The sequence below is a fragment of the Littorina saxatilis genome, linkage group LG1 (assembly GCF_037325665.1).
Source record: "Littorina saxatilis isolate snail1 linkage group LG1, US_GU_Lsax_2.0, whole genome shotgun sequence".
In the NCBI taxonomy this organism is placed as follows: Eukaryota; Metazoa; Mollusca; class Gastropoda; order Littorinimorpha; family Littorinidae; genus Littorina; species Littorina saxatilis.
The window spans coordinates 38,279,770-38,301,332 of record NC_090245.1 but is presented as its reverse complement, the minus strand read 5'-3'; the positions used below and the strand labels follow the sequence as shown (position 1 = coordinate 38,301,332).

The following is a 21,563-nucleotide window of genomic DNA, read 5'->3' as shown; positions in this document are numbered from 1 at the left end:
TACAGTTCCATTTAATATGCGAGCACTGTATAAAAAATAAATTAAATCACGCATGTAGTAAATATCTGCATGACTATCACACCCACAGGCACACTCACACACCAAAGTCACAAAACACAGCACAAACTGTTTGAACAAGTTCCATTCTTTACTACTCTTCACACTCAAATAGGTATCAGCCAGCATATCCGACATGAAACAATCACATTGTAAACCAGTGTCTTTTAAATGAGCCATCAGACAACTACCCAACACACCTCCACGGCAAAACCTGGTCTTTGAGACCAGCTTCTAAGTCCATGTGGATGCAGCCGAAGAGCGTTTTTGTACGTCATCCATGTATGTGAAGTATCAGCTGTGCTGCTGTGTGGTCCTACTTCTTGTGTACTATCAGGCAATAGTGAAAGAAAAGAAAAAATCATGGCAACGTACCACCTCCAGTGTCCTCAACAAGATCATACCGAAAACTTGCTCAAAATCAACATTTTAAACAAATTTAAAAATTCCTAAAACTTTTGTGTTTGTCACATGATGCTCCTCCACGGTGTGCTAAGCTGGGGGCGAGGTTACTTCCACTCGCCCTTCTCGAAATCGTACTTGGAGGAGATGCCCTCGATACGACCTTGGTTCTGAGTCAGCATGCGGTTGAGCTGGTCCTCCTGCCACTGGCGGGTGATGGTGTGGGGCATTTCACTGTATACTGAAAAAAACCGAACACAGCCAATGTTATTGTGAACACATTATGTTCGACTTGTGTCATATCAGGGGTAATGGTGTGAGGAGTGTCCGTGTCCCCTGAAAACAGCCATGCGGAAGTTTAGATCAAAGACAAGGTCGATCAATGTCAAACCAGACATGTCAACAAAAGCTGAAAACAGCCATGGGGAAGGTTATGGAAAACTTGCACATGACAGAGTAGATCAATATCAAATGTACAACATCTGCTTGACTAGTTTCTGTGTCCAGATCATTCTCCTTGGTAAGTCAAAAGATTAAAGAGACTTATCCTACATTCATGAGAGAGACACCCGTGAGATAATAATCGTTCAAATCACACGTGTGTATATCATGTAAATGAAGTCATGTCAAGCAAGTCTGGCAGGGATCTATTTTTCCACTGTTTATGATGCCAAAGTCACCGAGACAAACGTCATAGAAAAAAAATTGCGCTCGCTAATTACCCTCGATGAATTTTTAGAACTCACACGTCACGCCACACTTTCAGAGTGACGTTTCTTTACTTTGACGTAATAGATTGCACGAGGCTTTAGAAGAGATCGAGGTTCCAAAACAAGCGTCTTCAATTTAGCTGCCTCGACTGCAGGACATTTTCAGTAAAATACAAGTAAGTACAGTATGTAGGATAAACAGAATACTACATGGCTTAGTGTGTCGTACCAGATTTACACTCGTTGCTTTTTCAAATAGTGAACAGCTCGCTTTCGCTCGCAGTTCAATATTTAAAAAAACAACTCGTGTAAATCTGGTACGACACAGCAAGCCATGTAGTATTCCCTATTTTCAGCATAGTCCCAAATTAATCCCATAGAAGTGACGTCACATACTGAAAGAACAGCTACCTTTTGAGACTCGCTCAGTGGGACTGTGAACCTCACCCTGGGATAAATCGGGTTGTTGCCCAACTTTCTTGAGAAAAGTGGATTTGATGATGAACTGAAGATAAGGGGGGAGGTCTGTGCTCAGGGCAGACATGACCTATCAGCAGGATGCATGCACATCTCACATGGGGAAGGAGTGTAAAAATATATATTTAATATTCATTTCTCCAGTGGCTTACCGAATTTCTTCATGTATATGACGATCCAGCCTGTGACAGCCAGAGCTGTGATGATAGCGGCCACAATGGACTTCCACTCCCCTGTGGGTGCTTTCATCTCGGCAAAAGTTTGGCAAAAGCTAGCTCTGTACACTGGAACAGGCAGATCAACAAAAATATGAGCACATTTTTTTTGATTGATCAAAACTTTGGGATTAACCTACCAGTACAGTTAAAATGAGATGCACAACAAACAGCCACAAGCACACATACACAGAAAACTGAGAACACAACACGACCAAAGAACAAAATAAATTAAGTAGAAGTGCAATGCCAAGGCACTGCATTCCCCCAGCGAAGGAAACATCTGGTCTGTCTCGATCTCTCTCACACACACACACCTTCTTATTCAGCGTTACAGAATTTTCTGGTTACGTGTGAGCTCGTTTGCCCATTTGGGTTCCCCAAACTATACTCCGAGAGCATAGTCAGCTTCACTCTGCTTTCGTTGAGTAGGCATGCTGGGTATTTTCGTGTTTCCATAACCCACCGAACTCTGACATGGATTACAGGATATTTTCCGTGCGCACTTGGTCTTGTACTTGCGTGTACACACGAGGGGGTTAAGTCACTAGCAGGTCTGCACATAAGTTTACCTGGGGGATCGGAAAAATCTCCACTCTTAACCCACCAGGCGGCAGCGACCGGGATTCGAACTCACGACCTCCCGATTAGGAGACCGACGTCTTACCACCACACCACTGCGCCCGTCTACAAACACACACCAAATTGCAATCACACTCACTCGCTCGCTCTATCTCACACTCACGTACGCACACACACACTTTTCTCTCCTCTCTAATACAAACACTCTTTTTTTCTCTCTCTCTCTCTAACACAAACACACAATAACAAACGTGCACACACGCCACGCGCGAGAGAGAAAGGCCCCAAGATCAGATGACGTCACGATGCATCGACGCCAAAACATCTTTACGTCATCTGCTTGCGCTAGCATTATGTTGGAGACTCAGAATTTACACCTGCATAAAGCGGCCTTGGAAATCCGTAGAAAACCACCACCGTTTTCATGTTAGTATGTTCCCAAAGTTTGGTGAACTTCTGTCCCCAACTATACCACCCGCAGGTAAGGGGGAGTCCCATATTGGTTGGGACGAGAAAGAATTTACCTGATGCTCCCCAGCATGTCGTAAGAGGCGACTAACGGATTCTGTTTCTCCTTTTACCCTTGTTAAGTGTTACTTGTATAGAATATAGTCAACTTTTGTAAAGATTTTAGTCAAGCAGTATGTAAGAAATTTTAAGTCCTTTGTACTGGAAACTTGCATTCTCCCAGTAAGGTAATATATTGTACTACGTTGCAAGCCCCTGGGGCAAATTTTTGATTAGTGCTTTTGTGAACAAGGAACAATTGACAAGTGGCTCTCACTCGAACGCAGAAGAAGAAGAAGACAAGTGGCTCTATCCCATCTCCCCCCTTCCCCCGTCGAGATATAACCTTCGTGGTTGAAAATGACGTTAAACACCAAATAAAGTAAAGAAAGAAAGTCCCCAACTATAGCCACAGTTTGGCAACAACGAATACTTCTTTATAATGTATTATCGGGAAGAAATTTCTCAAGTCAATCTCAGTATGTGTTCGTGGGATACCTCCAGCTTTGCTGGGATTATTCGATCCAGGCTTTAATTCTAGGTCAGTTTTTAATCCTGTTCACATGCACTGTGTATGCACGCAAGCTGTGCACAGTCACAGAGCAAAGTAACAAATCCAGAAGAACTCACATGCTTTCTTTTCGTCCAGAGTCAGGGCCTTCCAGTCACCCTTCTCCTTCTCCCTCAGTGCCATGACGTCGGGAGTGTTCTCCTTGAAACGAACAGCAGGCAGAGGGAACTCCTCGCGGTCAACATAGCTGGCGGTGCCATTGAAACCCCAGCCTACTACATCACGGTTGCCTGACAGTTGTGAAAAATAACAAGCGCTTGTCAATCTCAGTGACAAATACAGTGATTAGAATACTACTCTTTTGCTAAAGGCAGGTGCAGACAGAAGAACAATATCTGTTAGGGGGAAAAAAAGAGTGGGTGGGGAGGTAATACATTTCAGTTTCATGGACAAATTCAGATGACCTTTAAGAGTTAAGTCCTGGGAGAAGGAATAAAAAAAAAAGCATGTAACTGCAAACTGAACTCTATCAAAGGTGTTCTTGTATTCATATCAATCAATCAATGAGTCTTATATCGCGCATATTCCGTGGGTACAGTTCTAGGCGCTCTGCAGTGATGCCGTGTGAGATGAAATTTTATACGGCCAGTAGATTGCAGCCATTTCGGCGCATATTTACCTTTCACGGCCTATTATTCCAAGTCACACGGGTATAGGTAGACAATTATTAACTGTGCCTAAGCAATTTTGCCAGGAAAGACCCTTTTGTCAATCGTGGGATCTTTAACGTGCACACCCAATGTAGTGTACACGGGGGGAGGTTCGGACACCGAAGAGAGTCTGCACACAAAGCTGACTCTGTGAAATAAATTTCCGCCGAACCTGGGATCGAACTCACGCTGACAGCGGCCAACTGAATACAAATCCAGCGCGCTACCAACTGAGCTATATCCCCGCCCATATATATTTTATATATATGTATGATAGAACGATCTTCTAGAGATGTTTTAAGCGATTTCAAAACAACATTTTACACATTACAGTCATAAAATCATTTAACTCTTGATTCTCAACACTCAAAAGTACCAAAGAAGTAAACACAGTATAATAAGTTTCTGGATAAGAAAGGCAGTGAAAGCTCAGACCCAAAACACAAAAATGTTTATCACTAAAAAAAAATCGGTTATGTCACTACAAGTACAAAACCTTCAACTACACATCGCAGTGCTGCACCCAGTAAACTCTTGGCTCTCAAGTCAAGGAAAATGAGGGAAAGAAACAAACACATAATGGTGTTCTCAGGCCTCTGTCTTCCGTCACTGATGCATACAACAGTGGAACCCCCTTTTTTTTAAGATCACCAAAAATCTGAGAAAATCAGGTCTTAAAAAGGAGGGAGTCTTAAAATGGGGGTAATTTTACAGTGGTTAAGAACAGAAAGTCTGAGAAAACAAGGTCTTAAAAAGGAGGGAGTTTTAAAATGGGGGTTCCATTGTATTTCTATTTGAAGCATTGTCCTGACCAGTCAACCATCCCATACTTTGTCATGTAGGTCTTCTGACCTCCAATTGTCCCACTAAACAAAGCTAGGGGATTTAGACCGTTTTTACACACACACTCAAGAGAGACATCTGCTATGGCAACTGTTCCAGGGCATCAGTATCTAAAAGTTTATTAAATACAGTCACTTTAATATGTAGCCCACTGGTATGGAATCAGACTCAGGTATGGAGTAATTACTTGCCTTAAACACTGCCTAAGTTACATGTTTTGCATACCTAATTTCGGATGGATTTTGTCTCTGGCAGCCTGGTCCAGAGCAGCCTCTGATGAGCGAACGGGTCCAGAAGTCGACAACGCTCGTACAGAGAGCTGCGACCCCCGGAGTATCGATCTTACTAGCTGTCCATTCATTCTGCAACAAAACATCAAAGATTAGTATTTAAATACTGATTTAACACCCACACTCTGAGAGAGGCCGACCCATACACAAACACTCAGTGTTTGTGTGGTGTTGTCCTTGTATGGACTGTAGCAACTAGCAAGCACTTGACGAAAAGGTCAGGACATGTAATTCACTAATTGCTAACAACAGTAAAATTTTGCAAGTTAAAAACACAAATAAATTTAATAACACAAAGCACATGTTCACTCTGTGCAAATTAAATATTAAGATCTACAACATTTTGAAAACCCTGGTAGAATATATATATCATGCATTGCATCGTTGTAAAAACAAAACAAAACTTGAATGTTTATTAAATTCTGAACGCACGGCAGCAGTGCCGTGAAACAGAAAGTAAGAAGACCCCAATTCAGACATAATTATCCCGCACACTTCTGCTAAATTTGTGTACTGTGACTACGAAACGTGGAACAAAATGAAAGAATGTTTCATTGAAGTATTAACTCAAATACACCAATAATTAATCGCTCTATGAAATAGATGACCTTGTTCGACCGGCACTCTTCAAAATGACCGACAGTACGTTACGACAAAAACAAACAGTTTAATGTACAGAGTAGCTTGGAGTAGGTGAAACATCCAGGTATACTAAATCTCAATGCAATTTGACCATAGTTTAATTTACATGAGCCTAAATGACAGCTAGCCTATCGAAACTCAACGACCAGAACAAGGACGTGCCTACCTGTCTGTCTCTCGGCTGAAAATGGCGAGGGTCAAAGGATATCACGGACGATTACGGGAAGTCACGTTTCCTGCGAGATGTATGACATGGCGGCTCGTTACAGACGACACTGACGCATTCCCAGTGGTAAGCGAGAATGATGTTGCTTTACGTAGCCCTTGGAACTTCTGATCTTAATATTTGGTATTTTGTGCACTAATTAGTTTGTAATTTTGGTCATTTTGTTTTTGACGTCGAAAAAAGTAAGGCCGAGGAGTACATCATTCAAAATCAAACCACAGGAGCTTGGAAATGGAAGCTGTACAGTTGTGAAAGATAGATCCACGACTGTCTATGAAGACTGGTTCTAGTCCCGGCGTCGTTCCTAAATAACCGCCCCCCCCCCCCCCCCCTGCCCCACCTCTTTTATTTTTTGTTATCATTATTTCTTTTTTAATTTAATTTTTTATTTTTCTCCTTTTATTTTTTTTTCTTCTCTTTTTTTATCTTATTTTATGTTAAAGGACACACACTTGCACTTCGCCAACATGTTAGTAATGGTCAATTCATTGATCGCTGAACATTATTGGAAGAAGAAGAAATAGTAAACAACCAACCATTCCTACCAGAAAAATACCTGCAGTGAGGCAAACCACTTGTCACAGTTACATACACTGGCTACAGAACCTATAATTGTCCTACTGTTGTGGCCTGGGCTCCGTACAGAAGGTCAAGCATTGAAACTTGATGATTAATTTACCATAATTGATATTACTTTGCACTGAGCAAGCACTCTGTTAGAATTGTTAATGTTATTGTTGTTATCAATATCGCAGCACGTACAATTACTACCTCATAGTTGCCATCATGCAATAGACCTTTTCGGTATCTGAGCAGCTCTCGCGAGACACGCTCTTTGTTATGCTTTGAACATCGCGAGAACTTCGAACCTTGGCTTGTGCAGCTCGCACGAGATCGCTGTACTGCATGCTTTGCTATGCTCTGAAGTTTGCGAGAGATCACGAGACCTTGGAATACCGATAGGGTCTATTGCAAACTTGAAAGTTTCAAACGCAGGGTTCGTACAGAGTCCTTGAACCCTGAAAAACTCCTTGAAAATTGGAAAACCTTTTCCAGGCCTTGAAAAGTGCTTGAAAATAGAGTTTTGTTAAATAGTCATTGAAAAGTACTTGATTTTTCCAAATTGTTGCCTATACATTTCGTCAGCAGCTTGTCTTATTTAAAAAAAAATGCAACCCCCTTTTTTTTCGTCAAATACAGTACACACATTTTGGGAGAATAAAAGATCGAGTGAAAACAAAAGCAGACGAACTAACTATTACTAGTCACCCGTAGTTGCTTCCCTTCCCGGAAGTTGGCAAGGGAAACAACTACGGAATGACTAATAGTTTGCAGACGCGGAGAACCGCAGTGGCATTTTTATATCTCTTGAACTGAAGGTAAGCTTGGTGCTTTGCATTAATTTGGGAAAAATCATGTCCTTGAAAAGCATTTATTTGGTCCTGGAAATGTCCTTGAAAACTCCTTGAATTGTATCAGCTCTGCCCTGCAGGAACCCTGCAAACGTACAACTACAGTGAAACCCGGCTATATTGAAGTGGCACGGGACCCGGGAAGACCTTCAATATAGCCGGAACTTCAATATAGGCAATTCTCGGTTATATTGAATTTCCCTCCTTGTTCCTTCAGAAATTCAATATAACCGAACTTTTTTTCACTATACGTTCTTATTTCCGTGTCCACACATTGCGTTTGATGTGAGATATATTCCCATTAATCTTTCACCTGTTGGCTGTTGTTCTTCGAGCCTCCTTGCTTTTTTCTGCACACACACACACGGACACACACTCACACACACGCACGCCCCCCCTCCCTTACACACACAAACACACAGAGCCATTCACAGTATCAGACCGACGCCAAATGAAGCATTTGATTAAAAGTTTAAGGAAAAAGAAGACATATGAAATAATCCAGTCTGTCTTGACTGAAGGTTGGCAAAGTGGTGTGATGCTATCAGAAGAACAATGTTTGCCACAAAGGTTTACACTCTCGGCATATGTTTTATAAGCTTAGCACAAAACATGTAAATAGACAACTAAAAAAAGAAAGAAAGAAAAAACCTTTTATACGACTCCATATCGTTACATAAGGGACAATGTTCAGGGTTCGACACTAGCGGGGGCGGGGGGCGGGGGGCGGAACGCCCCAGAGTTTTGTGTTCCGCCCCAAACATTGCCGAAGCTTGGGGCCCACTCCGCCCCAGGATAAATTCCAACAATGACAAACCGAAAATTCTAATGCCAGAGCCAATCACTAAAAATCGCCAGTCAAAGTCGTCACTGAAATTTGCGTTACGATCAATGCCGCAGTCAAGAAAAAAAACCATTGAAATCGTCGAAGGACAATGCCGCAAGGGAAATAACTCCCAGATTGCGCTCTTTAGCGTGAGAGAAAAGTATCGCCTTCAAATGCCAAACGCAAAATGTGGCGACACATCCCTGGTGTAAAAAGACATGGAAATGAATATGAAGAACAGGGTAGAGAGAAACGAAAAAAGGAGACCGATGCAGCCCAAAGCGCGAAGCGCTGTCGTAATTTCAATGTCAAATGGTTGAAATAATTTCCCTGGCTTCAGTACGATGAAGAAAAACCGACAATGCATTGCCGCACGTGAATACTGAGAGTGGGCCCCAGATTTTTGTTTTCCGCCCCAGCAATTTCCATCTCTGGGGCCAGTGTGGCCCCAGGCCAAATAAGTTAGTGTCGACCCCTGATGTTTAAGAAAGGATGAGAGAGAGAAAGAGAAAGAGAGAGAGAGAGAGAGAGAGAGAGAGAGAGAGAGAGAGAGAGAGAGAGAGAGAGAGAGAGAGAGAGAGAGAGAGAGAGAGACTCAGACTCAGAACTTTATTACAAAAGGATAAAGGTTTTAGGCAAAGCCTATTCTTCCAACCTGTCCTTTATACAACACATAAAGACAGACGCACATAAAAAATATAAATTCAATCATATAAAATACAGAAATACATTGTATGGAATGCAACACAATGTGCATTTAAGGAATTACATAAGGAGAACTCAAAAATTACAAAATTACATTGACATAGTTATACCTTTCATTTGGGAATAAAGTTGCTCCGATCAGCTACACATCCGTTAACACTAGTACAAAATGTTTAACAAAATAACAATCGAACAAGACATTTCATTCACGAATGATGTGTGAACGTGACTGTCTCTTAAACATTTTAACTGAAGTTGCATTTCTTATCTGTTGGGGGAAGGAGTTCCAGAGAAACGTTCCGGAGAAGGCTAAGCTCGATTTGTAGAGGTCTATGCGAGGTATAGGAGGGATGATTTTTTGGGACCCATATCTTTTTGTGGCATGTTTGAAATGTGATTGCAAATATTTAGGACAGTCGTCATTTAGACTAGAGAGAGAGAGAGGGGGGTAAGTGCAAAATGGTTCAGAATAAGCTATAATAGCGAAGCGCGCAATAACCAATAGAGCCGAACTAAGAGACACATTAAACATTTCAAGAAAAAATGACATAACTGCTGTTCAAAAGTTCAATGTCGAATACGGAAAAAATACCCCCCCCCCCCCCCCCCCCCCACACACACACACAAGAAGGCCATCATGCCATTAAGCTATGTTGATAACCCTTTCCGAAAGTTTCGGATCAGCACTGACAGACACACGGTTCAAGAGTATGGTACACAAACCACAAAGTGGTTGGGAACCCAGGTTGACGCAGGTTTGTCTTTCCCCAGACAAGACGTCCACATGATAGTCGGCAAGCTTTCCTGGGAAGTGTTGATCTCACTTTGTCGTCAGATGCGAGCTGCTGCACAACTCTGTGGAGGTCCTTTCTTACATTGAAACCTCCATACTGTGAGTACACAGACTGGACAGGCACACCCAGTACACTACTCTGAACCATGAATTCCCCACATACTCATGTAGGATCCTGGGCATCGGCAGTTCAGTAAAGTAAAGGTTTTTCATGTCTTCTTCCGTCACGTTGATGGAAAATACCTGGCCTGAGTATGACATGTAAGTCTTCACCAAATTGTGAAGATCCGTCCCCAATGCAAGGAAATCATGAGAAAGATACAGGTCTGAATGCTGAACCATCTCAAAAATGATTCTTAAAAATAAAAAGTTAAACAAATCTTTGGAGCAAACATTTAATATAGCCAGGTAAAAACGTCCCGTGGGCTGAATTTTTGTTTCAATATAGCCGGGATTTCAATATAGCCGACTTAAATGTAGCCAACATTTTTTAACAAAGAAAAAGTAGAGCTTCAGCCGGGACCTGAAAAATTCTTCAATATAGCTGGGATTTCAATATAGCCTACTTCAATATAGCCGGGTTTCACTGTACAGGGCTTCAGGAGATTGACAAGTGCAATGAAATAATGATCCAGACCAACAAAATAACGAACAGACTGGGTGATCTAGGTAGAACCAATCTATTCCAATATCCAGAAGTTTTTCTTTATCAATAAGATATGGTTGCACCACTATATATGATATAAGAACCCACTTATACAGGGTGGTCCAAAAAATGTAGACAGTTTTGCGTGCCTGTCATTTCTGCTACAGGGCTCCCACCTATTCTTTTTCACCTGGAATGTCTCACACAAGCATGAAAGTTTAGTAAGGCAGTTTTTATATTTAGTCAAGTTTTGACTAAATATTTTAACATCGAGGGGGAATCGAAACGAGGGTCGCGGTGTATGTGCGTGCGTGTGTGCGTGTGTGTAGAGCGATTCAGACTAAACTACTGGACCGATCTTTATGAAATTTGACATGAGAGTTTCTGGGTATGAAATCCCCGAACGTTTTTTTCATTTTTTTGATAAATGTCTTTGATGACGTCATATCCGGCTTTTCGTGAAAGTTGAGGCGGCACTGTCACGCCCTCATTTTTCAACCAAATTGGTTGAAATTTTGGTCAAGTAATCTTCGACGAAGCCCGGACTTCGGTATTGCATTTCAGCTTGGTGGCTTAAAAAATAATTAATGACTTTGGTCATTAAAAATTGGAAAATTATAAAAAAAAAATTAAAATTTATAAAACGATCCAAATTTACGTTTATCTTATTCTCCATCATTTGCTGATTCCAAAAACATATAAATATGTTATATTCGGATTAAAAACAAGCTCTGAAAATTAAATATATAAAAATTATTATCCAATTTTTTTTTTCGAAATCAATTTAAAAACACTTTCATCTTATTCCTTGTCGGTTCCTGATTCCAAAAATATATAGATATGATATGTTTGGATTAAAAACACGCTCAGAAAGTTAAAACGAAGAGAGGTACAGAAAAGCGTGCTATCCTTCTCAGCGCAACGAATACCCCGCTCTTCTTGTCAATTCCACGGGCACTGCGTTTGCCACGGGCGGTGGAGTGACGATGCTACGAGTATACGGTCTTGCTGCGTTGCGTTGCGTTCAGTTTCATTCTGTGAGTTCGACAGCTACTTGACTAAATATTGTATTTTCGCCTTACGCGACTTGTTTCTTCTTTGCAACATCATTTCTGGGCGTAGTTCAATAGTTCATCACATTCTCAATCCAAGCACCTCGTCCCCAGATCTTTCTCCTCCAGATTTCTTCCTCTGGGGGTACTTGAAGGAAAGGGTTTACCACAACAATCCACAGACAATACAAGCGCTAAAGGAGAACATTCTTCGTGAAATCAGGAGGATTCCACTCGAGACCTTGGACAGAGTTATCAACAACTTCAATACATGTCCGTGTCGCAGTCGTAATCCAGAGACGAGGTGCTTGGATTGAGAATGTGATGAACTATTGAACTACGCCCAGAAATGATGTTGCAAAGAAGAAAAAACTGTGCCTTACTAAACTCCCATGCTTGTGTGAGACATTCCAGGTGAAAAAGAATAGGTGGGAGCCCTGTAGCAGAAATGACAGGCACGCAAAACTGTCTACATTTTTTTGGACCACCCTGTATAACAAATATTCTTCTTGTGCGATCATTGCCTGCAACAGCGACTGCACTTGTCTGCTTTATTGCATGATTTGGCTTTTATGTCTATGGGCGCCCCCCCCCCCCCCCTTATTTTAGGAAGCTGAGCTCCCTTGTTAGGGGCTAACAATATTTAATTAGCCACCAATGTGAACAGCATTAAAAACTGGCTAGACAAGGATGAAGGAAACTGCATGCAGTGATGGAAGCTGTACAAATATGAGTGAGTGCATGACACTGACGATTGTCACATAAGTTATTAAATTCTTCATGCGTTTTCAGACCCTAATTCTTATGTATGGAAAATACTAGAGGAACGTGAAGGGCTGAAAAGCCTACCTGTACGTACTACATCATACATGTACCTATACCTGTGCATTCTTTGTTGCAGGTTCAGCGCTGTTGTTTAGAAATTAGATGAACCAACAGCGAGCCTTCTTTGACCAGTGCATCAGTTTTGTAAACAGAAACATTGAATAAGTAGCTTTCCATTTCTTAAGCAGATGTACTTTTAAACCTTTTTCTTTGATTGAAAAGTTGCTCTCACAACTAACAGATCTGCTTAGTTTGCGTGGAGACCAAAACCTGTGGTAGAAGAATTTTATTTGAGTTCATCAATCCAATGCTAAAATTGTTCGGACGGGAGTGGATTCGAAAGGGGATCCGCACAGCAGCATCCACAGCCATGGGAGGTCAGTTCCGGAGCAACCTGTGGGACCCAGTCCTGATCGTAGCACAGATCATTGTGCTGCAGTCGTCTTTCTATCTGTGTCTTGGCCTCTGGATCTTCTTCCTTGACGTCATCGGTAGATTTGATGTCTCCCTGGACCAGATGTTTACCCAGAGTGTGAGTATTGGAAATGAGGTGAATTTTTAATTCAAGACCTCCAAAAATCTGAAAAAATCTTGTCTTAAAGTTGAAGTTAAATTTGAGAGAGTCTTAAAATGGAGGTAAATTCAACAGGGGTTTCCACTGTATTATTCTGTTTTAGAATCTCCCTCTCCTTATTTTACTCATTTCTTTAGCATGTTCTTCTGGACATATAATCCCGCAGTGGGGCACTGCGGTTATGAAATTAAAGGCCCCTCCTGTTTTTGGAACCGCAGGAGCTTTCTAGTTTGCTGTTAGGTAGATTTTTGGTTCCTCTTTCCTGTCATGCTCTCTTTTTCTTCATGAATTCTTTTCTTTTTTCTGCCTTCTTGCTCATTCACGTGTATTTTTTCCAAAAATCTCTTCTCTTGCCGCTTGTCTCGCGATTCATGTATAGTTTAATCTGTTAGTGTTCTGATGTAAGTCCAGCAGTAGATAGGTTAAGCCTATTTTAACATACTGGAAACTGGTAATCTTCCAGTAGGTATTAATTTAGTTTTACTAAAGCCTGCTGGGACACAAGTAATGGGTTAGTGCATTTGTAAACAGGAATCGCTTGACAAGTGGCCCCCTTCATCCCCCCCTTCCTCGTCCTGATATGGCTCTGCGTAGTCGACTGGACGTTAAGCAACAAATAAATAAACAAACAAACAAACTGGACATATAAGTCGTGTTTGTATTTCAATGCATATATTGTTAGCAAGAATACTTTTCTTCCTCTTACTCGACCTCTCTCTCTGTCCATTGTTTTTTTTTTTAGTATCCTCAGTTTACTTTGTCAGTTAGTTCTTTCTCATGCTTTCAGATTGTTAGAGAACACATGCTATTGTTTTGAAGTGTTATTCTTAAGTTCAACATTTATTTGATTGCTTCAATTTCATATCAGTTTCCCATATCTTCCCAGGCGCGGCCTGCAATTAGTATTCAGGTTGTTCATTTTTCTGAATTGGTTTTTTTTCTCCAGGATCTTGGTCTCTATGAAGATTCAGGCAGAACAAACATCATTGCCTACGCACTCAATAGTTTGACTTGGTAAGCACTTCTCTGCAGCTATAGAGCACAGATTTTCCATCTTGTGTGAAAGTATGTCTGTTAAAAGGTGCAATAAATGTCTTTAATTACTGTGTACAGGGATGGCCAAATCTAAAAAAAATACCCCCCGCGGGTTAGGGGGAAGAATTTACCCGATGCTCCCCAGCATGTCGTAAGAGGCGACTAACGGATTCTATTTCTCCTTTTACCCTTGTTAAGTGTTTCTTGTATAGAATATAGTCAATATTTGTAAAGATTTTAGTCAAGCAGTATGTAAGAAATGTTAAGTCCTTTGTACTGGAAACTTGCATTCTCCCAGTAAGGTAATATATATATTGTACTACGTTGCAAGCCCCTGGAGCAAATTTTTGATTAGTGCTTTTGTGAACAAGAAACAATTGACAAGTGGCTCTATCCCATCCCCCTCCCCCCCCCCTCCTCCCCCTTTCTGTGTTCTTGGAAATCTTTTACAAAATAGAACCCACCATCGTCTCCCCCTCGAACTCCGACCACTCGCCATACTGCAGTATTCTTTGAATGATAGATCTGTTCTGTTTCTCATGCTGTTTGTTTTTCTCCTTCCTTTTGGCATCATCCTTATCAAATTATTATTTTATGCGTGTTCACCAGTCCTGACACAGACATATGTGGCGTTGAAATCAGTAGCGAAAGTACAAACAGCCTAGCCGTAGTGCGAATAAAATAGGAAGAGCATCTGAGATAAGTCCTTGTTTTTCGTTTCACTACAGCATGGCGGCGTTTTTGCAGACGACATAAGTTCCTGCATTGTAAAGTGTTTCAATTACTTTGAATCTTGATTGTACAACCGAAGGTTGTCTTGCATTTGACCAGAATTTGTACTGGCCAGCCGGTTTCTACTAGCCCGGCGCATTTTTTACTCGCCCGTGGCGACCGGGAGAAAGATTTGGCCATCCCTGCGTGTAGAATTCTTCAGTTTAAACTTTTCAGTGAAACTGAATTAGTAAATGAATGAATGTGTGTGTGAGTGTGTGTATTTTTTCTCCATTTTCTGGCTGAAAAGAAACCATTGTTAATTGAATCGTGTGATTGTGAGATGTGTATCTTTGGGGTAAGGAATTAAAAAAAAGAAGGTATTATTTGATCACATATTCCTTTTACTTTAAGCCTTCATAAATGAATTAGATTTGATGTTCATGTTATTGTCAAGATCTTTGCTCCTTTTTCTCAAATCTGTACAGATAAGCTGTGACAGTTTATCACATTGAACTGATTTAAGCATCTTGTTTTTTCAGTGCGTTTATCCTGTGGTTTGTGGTGGGCCGTACCAGGCAGTGTCTGGATTTCGCTGCCACCGTTCACATTGGTCATTTTATTGGCTGCATCATCTTCACTGGTCACGTTCCCCAAACGTTCTGGTGGTGGATGACAAACATCATCTGTGTGGCTCTCATGACTGTTCTGGGCGAATATCTGTGCATGAGATCAGAAATGAAAGCCATACCTTTGATGGGGCAACGTGTGGATTTATAGAGACAATTGAAGACATTCATGCAAAGCATTATCCTGATAAAAGACAAATTAATGCCATGCATCATCCAGATTCAACAGTGAGGTGTGAAAGAGTAGTTAATCTAAACATTTGAGATAGCATGGTTAAATGATCAATAACTGACGTCAACCTAAAAAAAAGGTGAAGATGATTTGTGTATATGTGGAGAAAGAATTTTAACATTGTGTTGAAAAAGCTTTGGTGAACATCTGAACTGTGCAGTGAAGATCAGTGTGTGTTTGCTGTTGCTATCTTCCAGAAGTATACCCTGCGATTTGATGAGTGCCAGCTCGTGTATAATGTGTGGTGTGCTGAACTACCAGAGTGGAACTTAAAGAAACCTGTTTTTCATGATGGACAGAAAGGCGGTGTCCAACAGTGATGTCTTTCAAGAAAATGATGTGTGTTTGAGTGGCCCTCATGAAATGCTGAAGAAACAAGTTGTATTAACAAAGGTTACAGAGATGCAAGTGGAACTGTACACATAAACTTTGAAGAGGAAAAATATAAATTAATGGAATATACTGTACATGTATATTTAGCTGAATTTTATTCCTTGGTTTTGTGATATTTTCTTGATATCTTGAAAAATATGTTGACTTTCTATGAGTATGAGTATACTTTGAACATTAATACTTTACTAATACATTGATAATAATTAATACTTTTTTTGAGTTTGGGAGTTTTGCTTTATGAATTTGTTTTAATTGAGCTGCACTTAGTTACTTCATCTCCTTTCAACAATTTTGAGTTGATGTATGTGTAAAATCACAAAGCACGGTTTAGTCTTTTGAACTGTCAGGATTGACTGTCTGTTGAATGCTTTCAGACAACTAAGCAATCTGATGGAACAATCACACACGCACTCACACGTGGACCAAGATTTTCTTTTTTTCTTTGTGCAGTGGTGAGTAACAAGCTATTGTAATAATAACAAGCTATTGTGGTAAATTGTAGATGTAGTTTACAGTAGCATAACCTGACAAGTGGTTGTCCGTGTGGGACTTCAGCTTTTGAGGTAAGACTGGTAAAAGTGGGCAGTTAGCGCCTATGAAAATGGGCATTATACATGTTTGTTTGTTTGTTTGTTTGCTTAACGCCCAGCCGACCACGAAGGGCCATATCAGGGCGGTGCTGCTTTGACATATAACGTGCGCCACACACAAGACAGAAGTCGCAGCACAGGCTTCATGTCTCACCCAGTCACATTATTCTGACACCGGACCAACCAGTCCTAGCACTAACCCCATAATGCCAGACACCAGGCGGAGCAGCCACTAGATTGCCAATTTTAAAGTCTTAGGTATGACCCGGCCGGGGTTCGAACCCACGACCTCCCGATCACGGGGCGGACGCCTTACCACTAGGCCAACCGTGCCGGTATTATACATGTAACAGATTTGTTTATTTTTAATCTACTTGGTGTTTTGCAAGTCGTCTTAGGCTACAATTTTGTGTTGTAGTATTTGGACTAATTAAGAAAGAAATGCTAGATGGGTTTTTTGTTAATAGATTTGTTTTAATCCAGAATTTCCTGTAAATTAGAAGTAGAAGCGTCTTCTTCATCATGGGGTTGATGAAGAAAACTGTCTCTTGATTAGTTCGTTTCTCCGATTTATTTTAGTAAAATGTGTAGTTTAGAGAATGCGAGGGCTTGTTATTTTGTGGGGAAAAGTTTTAAAATGTATTGCAGATAGCTGCAGTGCTGTTGAATATGCTATGAGCGTCTTCAGACTTCGAATGTTTCACGTAATTTAAAACTGTTATTTGTTTTGATGTGATGGTGTTTTAATTGCTCTGTGTGTGTGTGTGTGTGTGTGTGTGTGTGTGTGTGTACTTTTTTGTTCTATGGCTCAACTAACATTGATGCATAGATAAACAATATGTACATGATTTACGTCAACATGTCAGTGTTTTAAACTATTCATCCACGTGTCCCAGAATGGCATGTGGTACTTTCTATGGTGCTTTTTTTTTTTTTTGGGGGGGGGGGGGGGGGTCCCTCTGTTTTGGGTCTTTTTCAACTTCAAAATTAAATCGCATGATTGAATGCAGGTTGTCATTTGAAGGCATTCTCTACCTCCCATAAACCATCAGATGGCTTGGGGGTTGAATAAACCACAAGAACTTGTGTGTGGTTTTCCCAAATTATGTGTACTACATAGCCACTCAAGTAATCTATATGTGGGCCACACACAGCATCATAGAAAATATATATCTGAACGAAGTATTGACCTGTTGATTTCACTTCTGATATCCTGTTGTGTCTGAAGTAATTACATGTCAGTTTTGAGTGACCTAATGTCTATGTCTTGCATGGATGAAATGTGTGTTGCCAATTTTTATTAGCTTCTTCTTTTGCATGCTAGTTTAATTCAAACGGCTTAATTATCCCTATTTTGAACACATTTACACTGATTGTGGACCAGAAAGTACCGGTATGTGATACTTGTGTGTGTATGTGCGCTTTGTAAAGACATGTCATCTACCGTATTTGATGTGCGGCTTATTTTCATTCTTCGACCGTTTGTTACCGGTATACTTTTTCAATTTTGGTGCGCCCTATCGGCCCCCTGCGCCCAATGGGTGACTGGATTACAATTTTTGAGTCACTTGAGAAAAAGTGACTCTATGTAATCGGTCAGTGTTAGTCTGTCCGGCCGGCCGTCCGGCCGGCCGTCCGGCCGTAGACACCACCTTAACGTTGGACTTTTCTCGGAAACTATCAAAGCGATCGGGCTCATATTTTGTTTAGTCGTGACCTCCAATGACCTCTACACTTTAACGATGGTTTTGTTGACCTTTGACCTTTTTCAAGGTCACAGGTCAGCGTCAAAGGAAAAATTAGACATTTTATATCTTTGACAAAGTTCATCGGATGTGATTGAAACTTTGTAGGATTATTCTTTACATCAAAGTATTTACATCTGTAGCCTTTTACGAACGTTATCAGAAAAACAAGGGAGATAACTAGCCTTTTCTGTTCGGCAACACACAACTTAACGTTGGGCTTTTCTCGGAAACTATAAAAGTGACCGGGCTCAAATTTTATGTGAACGTGACTCATTGTGTTGTGAATAGCAATTTCTTCCTGTCCATCTGATGCCTCATATAATATTCAGAACTGCGAAAGTGACTCGATCGAGCGTTTGCTCTTCTTGTTTTTTAAAGAAGGGGGTGCGCCTTATGCGCCTTGTAACCCGGAAAATACGGTATGTTTAAACTTTGCGTGTTCATGTGAGATTAAAAGAAGACAACACCGATGTCAATAAATGTTCAGCCACACTTTCACATATATGTAGGAAGAAAATTGGGCTCTTTGTTTTCATTGTCTACATTCATAAAACGATTTTTTTCCCAGAATGGTTCAGGTGAGCGTTTACGTTATTTTAGAATTAATCCTTTTGCCTCCAGTCCTGTCAAATCACAGACCAATGCATTCTGCATCATGCTACTCAGAACAGTAAGATGTGTCTTCGAAGCTTCTTTTTCTTGTCATTTGCAGGCTAGATAATCTGTCTTCTGAGACAAAATCCTCTCAAAAACGCAAAGAAAAGGTTAAAAGCTATATGGTGAAACAGTTTCAAATTTTTCTCCAAGTTGCAATTTCCTTAGATTACTGTATAAATTATATGCTGTCTCATCGGTGCGTGTGTTTACGTATGTGATAATGTGTGTGTGTGTGTGTGACTACATGTTAGCATTTGTCAAGATTTAACTCGTGTAGCTCACCCACCTTTGTTGAAGAGATCTTGGGGCACCCAACTGAAGGTGTGACATGTGATGAACATTGTTTTTGTCCATTGTGTGAATTCTTAAACTTGAAGCTCTCTGTCAGTCTGTGTGTTTGAGAAATATTATATATATACAAAATTATGGTTCAGACTAATGGAACTGTAATAATATGGTACATGTACATGCACAGGGCCAGACTTAAGTAGGGTGAGGGGGGGGTTTCCCAATTGTGGTAAGTGTACATTAGTTGAGGGTGCAAAGCACCCGAACTTTGTAGGGGATTTCGAGGGTATGCCCCCCTGGAACATTTTTAAAATCTAGATTCAAATATGTGCAATCTGGCGCATTCTGGGGGTATTTGTCATGCGTTTTAAAGGCAAAATAAACTTCTTTTTATATTTAGTCAAGTCTTGACTAAATATTTTAACATCGAGGGGGAATCGAAACGAGGGTCGTGGTGTATGTGCGTCTGTCTGTCTGTGTGTGTGTGTGTGTAGAGCGATTCAGACTAAACTACTGGACCGATCTTTATGAAATTTAACATGAGAGTTCCTGGGTATGAAATCCCCGAACGTTTTTTTCATTTTTTTGATAAATGTCTTTGATGACGTCATATCCGGCTTTTCGTGAAAGTTGAGGCGGCACTGTCACGCCCTCATTTTTCAACCAAATTGGTTGAAATTTTGGTCAAGTACTCTTCGACGAAGCCCGGGGTTCGGTATTGCATTTCAGCTTGGTGGCTTAAAAATTAATTAATGACTTTGGTCATTAAAAATCTGAAAATTGTAAAAAAAAATAAAAATTTATAAAACGATCCAAATTTACGTTTATCTTATTCTCCATCATTTGCTGATTCCAAAAACATATAAATATGTTATATTCGGATTAAAAACAAGCTCTGAAAATTAAATATATAAAAATTATTATCAAAATTTTTTTTTCGAAATCAATTTAAAAACACTTTCATCTTATTCCTTGTCGGTTCCTGATTCCAAAAATATATAGATATGATATGTTTGGATTAAAAACACGCTCAGAAAGTTAAAACGAAGAGAGGTACAGAAAAGCGTGCTATCCTTCTCAGCGCAACGAATACCCCGCTCTTCTTGTCAATTCCACGTGCACTGCCTTTGCCACGGGCGGTGGAGTGACGATGCTACGAGTATACGGTCTTGCTGCGTTGCGTTGCGTTCAGTTTCCTTCTGTGAGTTCGACAGCTACTTGACTAAATATTGTATTTTCGCCTTACGCGACTTGTTTTGTTGTTACCCTTGGAGGAGGTACATGCATAGTCAGGCGGAGGGGGTCTGGGCAATAGGAAATCCCCCCCCTGGATCCGGCCCTGATGCAGAAGGGAAACAAAATGTTGATATTTTGTTGTGTGTTTGCATTGAGGAGTTAATGTGGTTGAAGTATTATTTCAATTCGAAGTGGAAGATTAAAAAAAGGAAATGTTACCTTTGTTTTTGTGTGGCAAGTGTGAAGTGTCCCTGGTGACACAGTGTTCATCTTGATGATTACTGAGCAGCATTTATTTGCATCCAATTTATATTGTATATGATGAAGGCGAGTTGCAATAGCGGCCCCCGCGGGTTAGGGGGAATAATTTACCCGATGCTCCCCAGCATGTCGTAAGAGGCGACTAACGGATTCTGTTTCTCCTTTTACCCTTGTTAAGTGTTTCTTGTATAGAATATAGTCAATTTTTGTAAAGATTTTAGTCAAGCAGTATGTAAGAAATGTTAAGTCCTTTGTACTGGAAACTTGCATTCTCCCAGTAAGGTAATATATTGTACTACGTTGCAAGCCCCTGGAGCAAATTTTTCATTAGTGCTTTTGTGAACAAGAAACAATTGACAAGTGGCTCTATCACATCTCCCCCTTTCCCCGTCGCGATATAACCTTCGTGGTTGAAAACGACGTTAAACACCAAATAAAGAAAGTTGCAATAGCATTCAATTGCTCTTCTTGTTTCTGTAGTACATTGTACCCCCCCGCGGGTTAGGGGGAGTCCCATATTGGTTGGGACGAGAAAGAATTTACCCGATGCTCCCCAGCATGTCGTAAGAGGCGACTAACGGATTCTGTTTCTCCTTTTACCCTTGTTAAGTGTTTCTTGTATAGAATATAGTCAATTTTTGTAAAGATTTTAGTCAAGCAGTATGTAAGAAATGTTAAGTCCTTTGTACTGGAAACTTGCATTTTCCCAGTAAGGTAATATATTGTACTACGTTGCAAGCCCCTGGAGCAAATTTTTCATTAGTGCTTTTGTGAACAA

At 40.6% G+C, this 21,563-nt stretch overlaps 2 protein-coding genes across 4 annotated transcripts; one reads left to right on the top strand and one right to left on the bottom strand.

Annotated features, from left to right (window-relative positions):
• Positions 1–124: 124 nt before the first annotated feature.
• On the bottom strand, positions 125–6,250 carry LOC138969063 (cytochrome c oxidase subunit 4 isoform 1, mitochondrial-like). The gene is made up of 5 exons (XM_070341771.1): positions 6,113–6,250; positions 5,240–5,376; positions 3,581–3,751; positions 1,799–1,930; positions 125–700 (listed from the first exon to the last, which is right to left on the bottom strand). The coding sequence occupies exons 2-5, from the start codon at positions 5,373–5,375 to the stop codon at positions 567–569; spliced, it is 573 nt and encodes a 190-aa protein (XP_070197872.1). The 5' UTR covers position 5,376; positions 6,113–6,250; the 3' UTR covers positions 125–566.
• LOC138969074 (protein SYS1 homolog) lies at positions 6,195–21,430 on the top strand. Of its 3 annotated transcripts, XM_070341779.1 has the most exons (5): positions 6,195–6,238; positions 9,887–10,007; positions 12,508–12,963; positions 13,952–14,019; positions 15,294–21,430. In XM_070341779.1, exons 3-5 carry the CDS (start codon positions 12,739–12,741, stop codon positions 15,529–15,531), a joined length of 531 nt encoding a protein of 176 aa, XP_070197880.1. In that variant the 5' UTR covers positions 6,195–6,238; positions 9,887–10,007; positions 12,508–12,738; the 3' UTR covers positions 15,532–21,430. The 3 variants fall into 3 exon arrangements, with proteins under 3 accessions (XP_070197880.1, XP_070197897.1, XP_070197889.1); XM_070341796.1 differs by lacking the exon at positions 9,887–10,007 and having other exon boundaries at positions 6,199–6,238; XM_070341788.1 differs by lacking the exon at positions 6,195–6,238 and having other exon boundaries at positions 8,904–10,007.
• The last annotated feature ends 133 nt before the right edge of the window (positions 21,431–21,563 follow it).

What these genes read in the sequence shown, in the direction of transcription:
- LOC138969074 (XM_070341779.1), top strand. Translation starts at nt 12,739, where the DNA reads ATGCTAAAATTGTTCGGACGGGAGTGGATTCGAAAGGGGATCCGCACA. An exon ending in ACCAGATGTTTACCCAGAGT is followed by an intron (nt 12,964 to 13,951) that starts GTGAGTATTGGA and finishes TTTTTTCTCCAG; the next exon opens with GATCTTGGTCTCTATGAAGA. An exon ending in GCACTCAATAGTTTGACTTG is followed by an intron (nt 14,020 to 15,293) that starts GTAAGCACTTCT and finishes TTGTTTTTTCAG; the next exon opens with TGCGTTTATCCTGTGGTTTG.
- LOC138969063 (XM_070341771.1), bottom strand. Translation starts at nt 5,375, where the DNA reads ATGAATGGACAGCTAGTAAGATCGATACTCCGGGGGTCGCAGCTCTCT. An exon ending in CAAAATCCATCCGAAATTAG is followed by an intron (nt 3,752 to 5,239) that starts GTATGCAAAACA and finishes CACAACTGTCAG; the next exon opens with GCAACCGTGATGTAGTAGGC. An exon ending in CATATACATGAAGAAATTCG is followed by an intron (nt 701 to 1,798) that starts GTAAGCCACTGG and finishes GGTTTTTTTCAG; the next exon opens with TATACAGTGAAATGCCCCAC.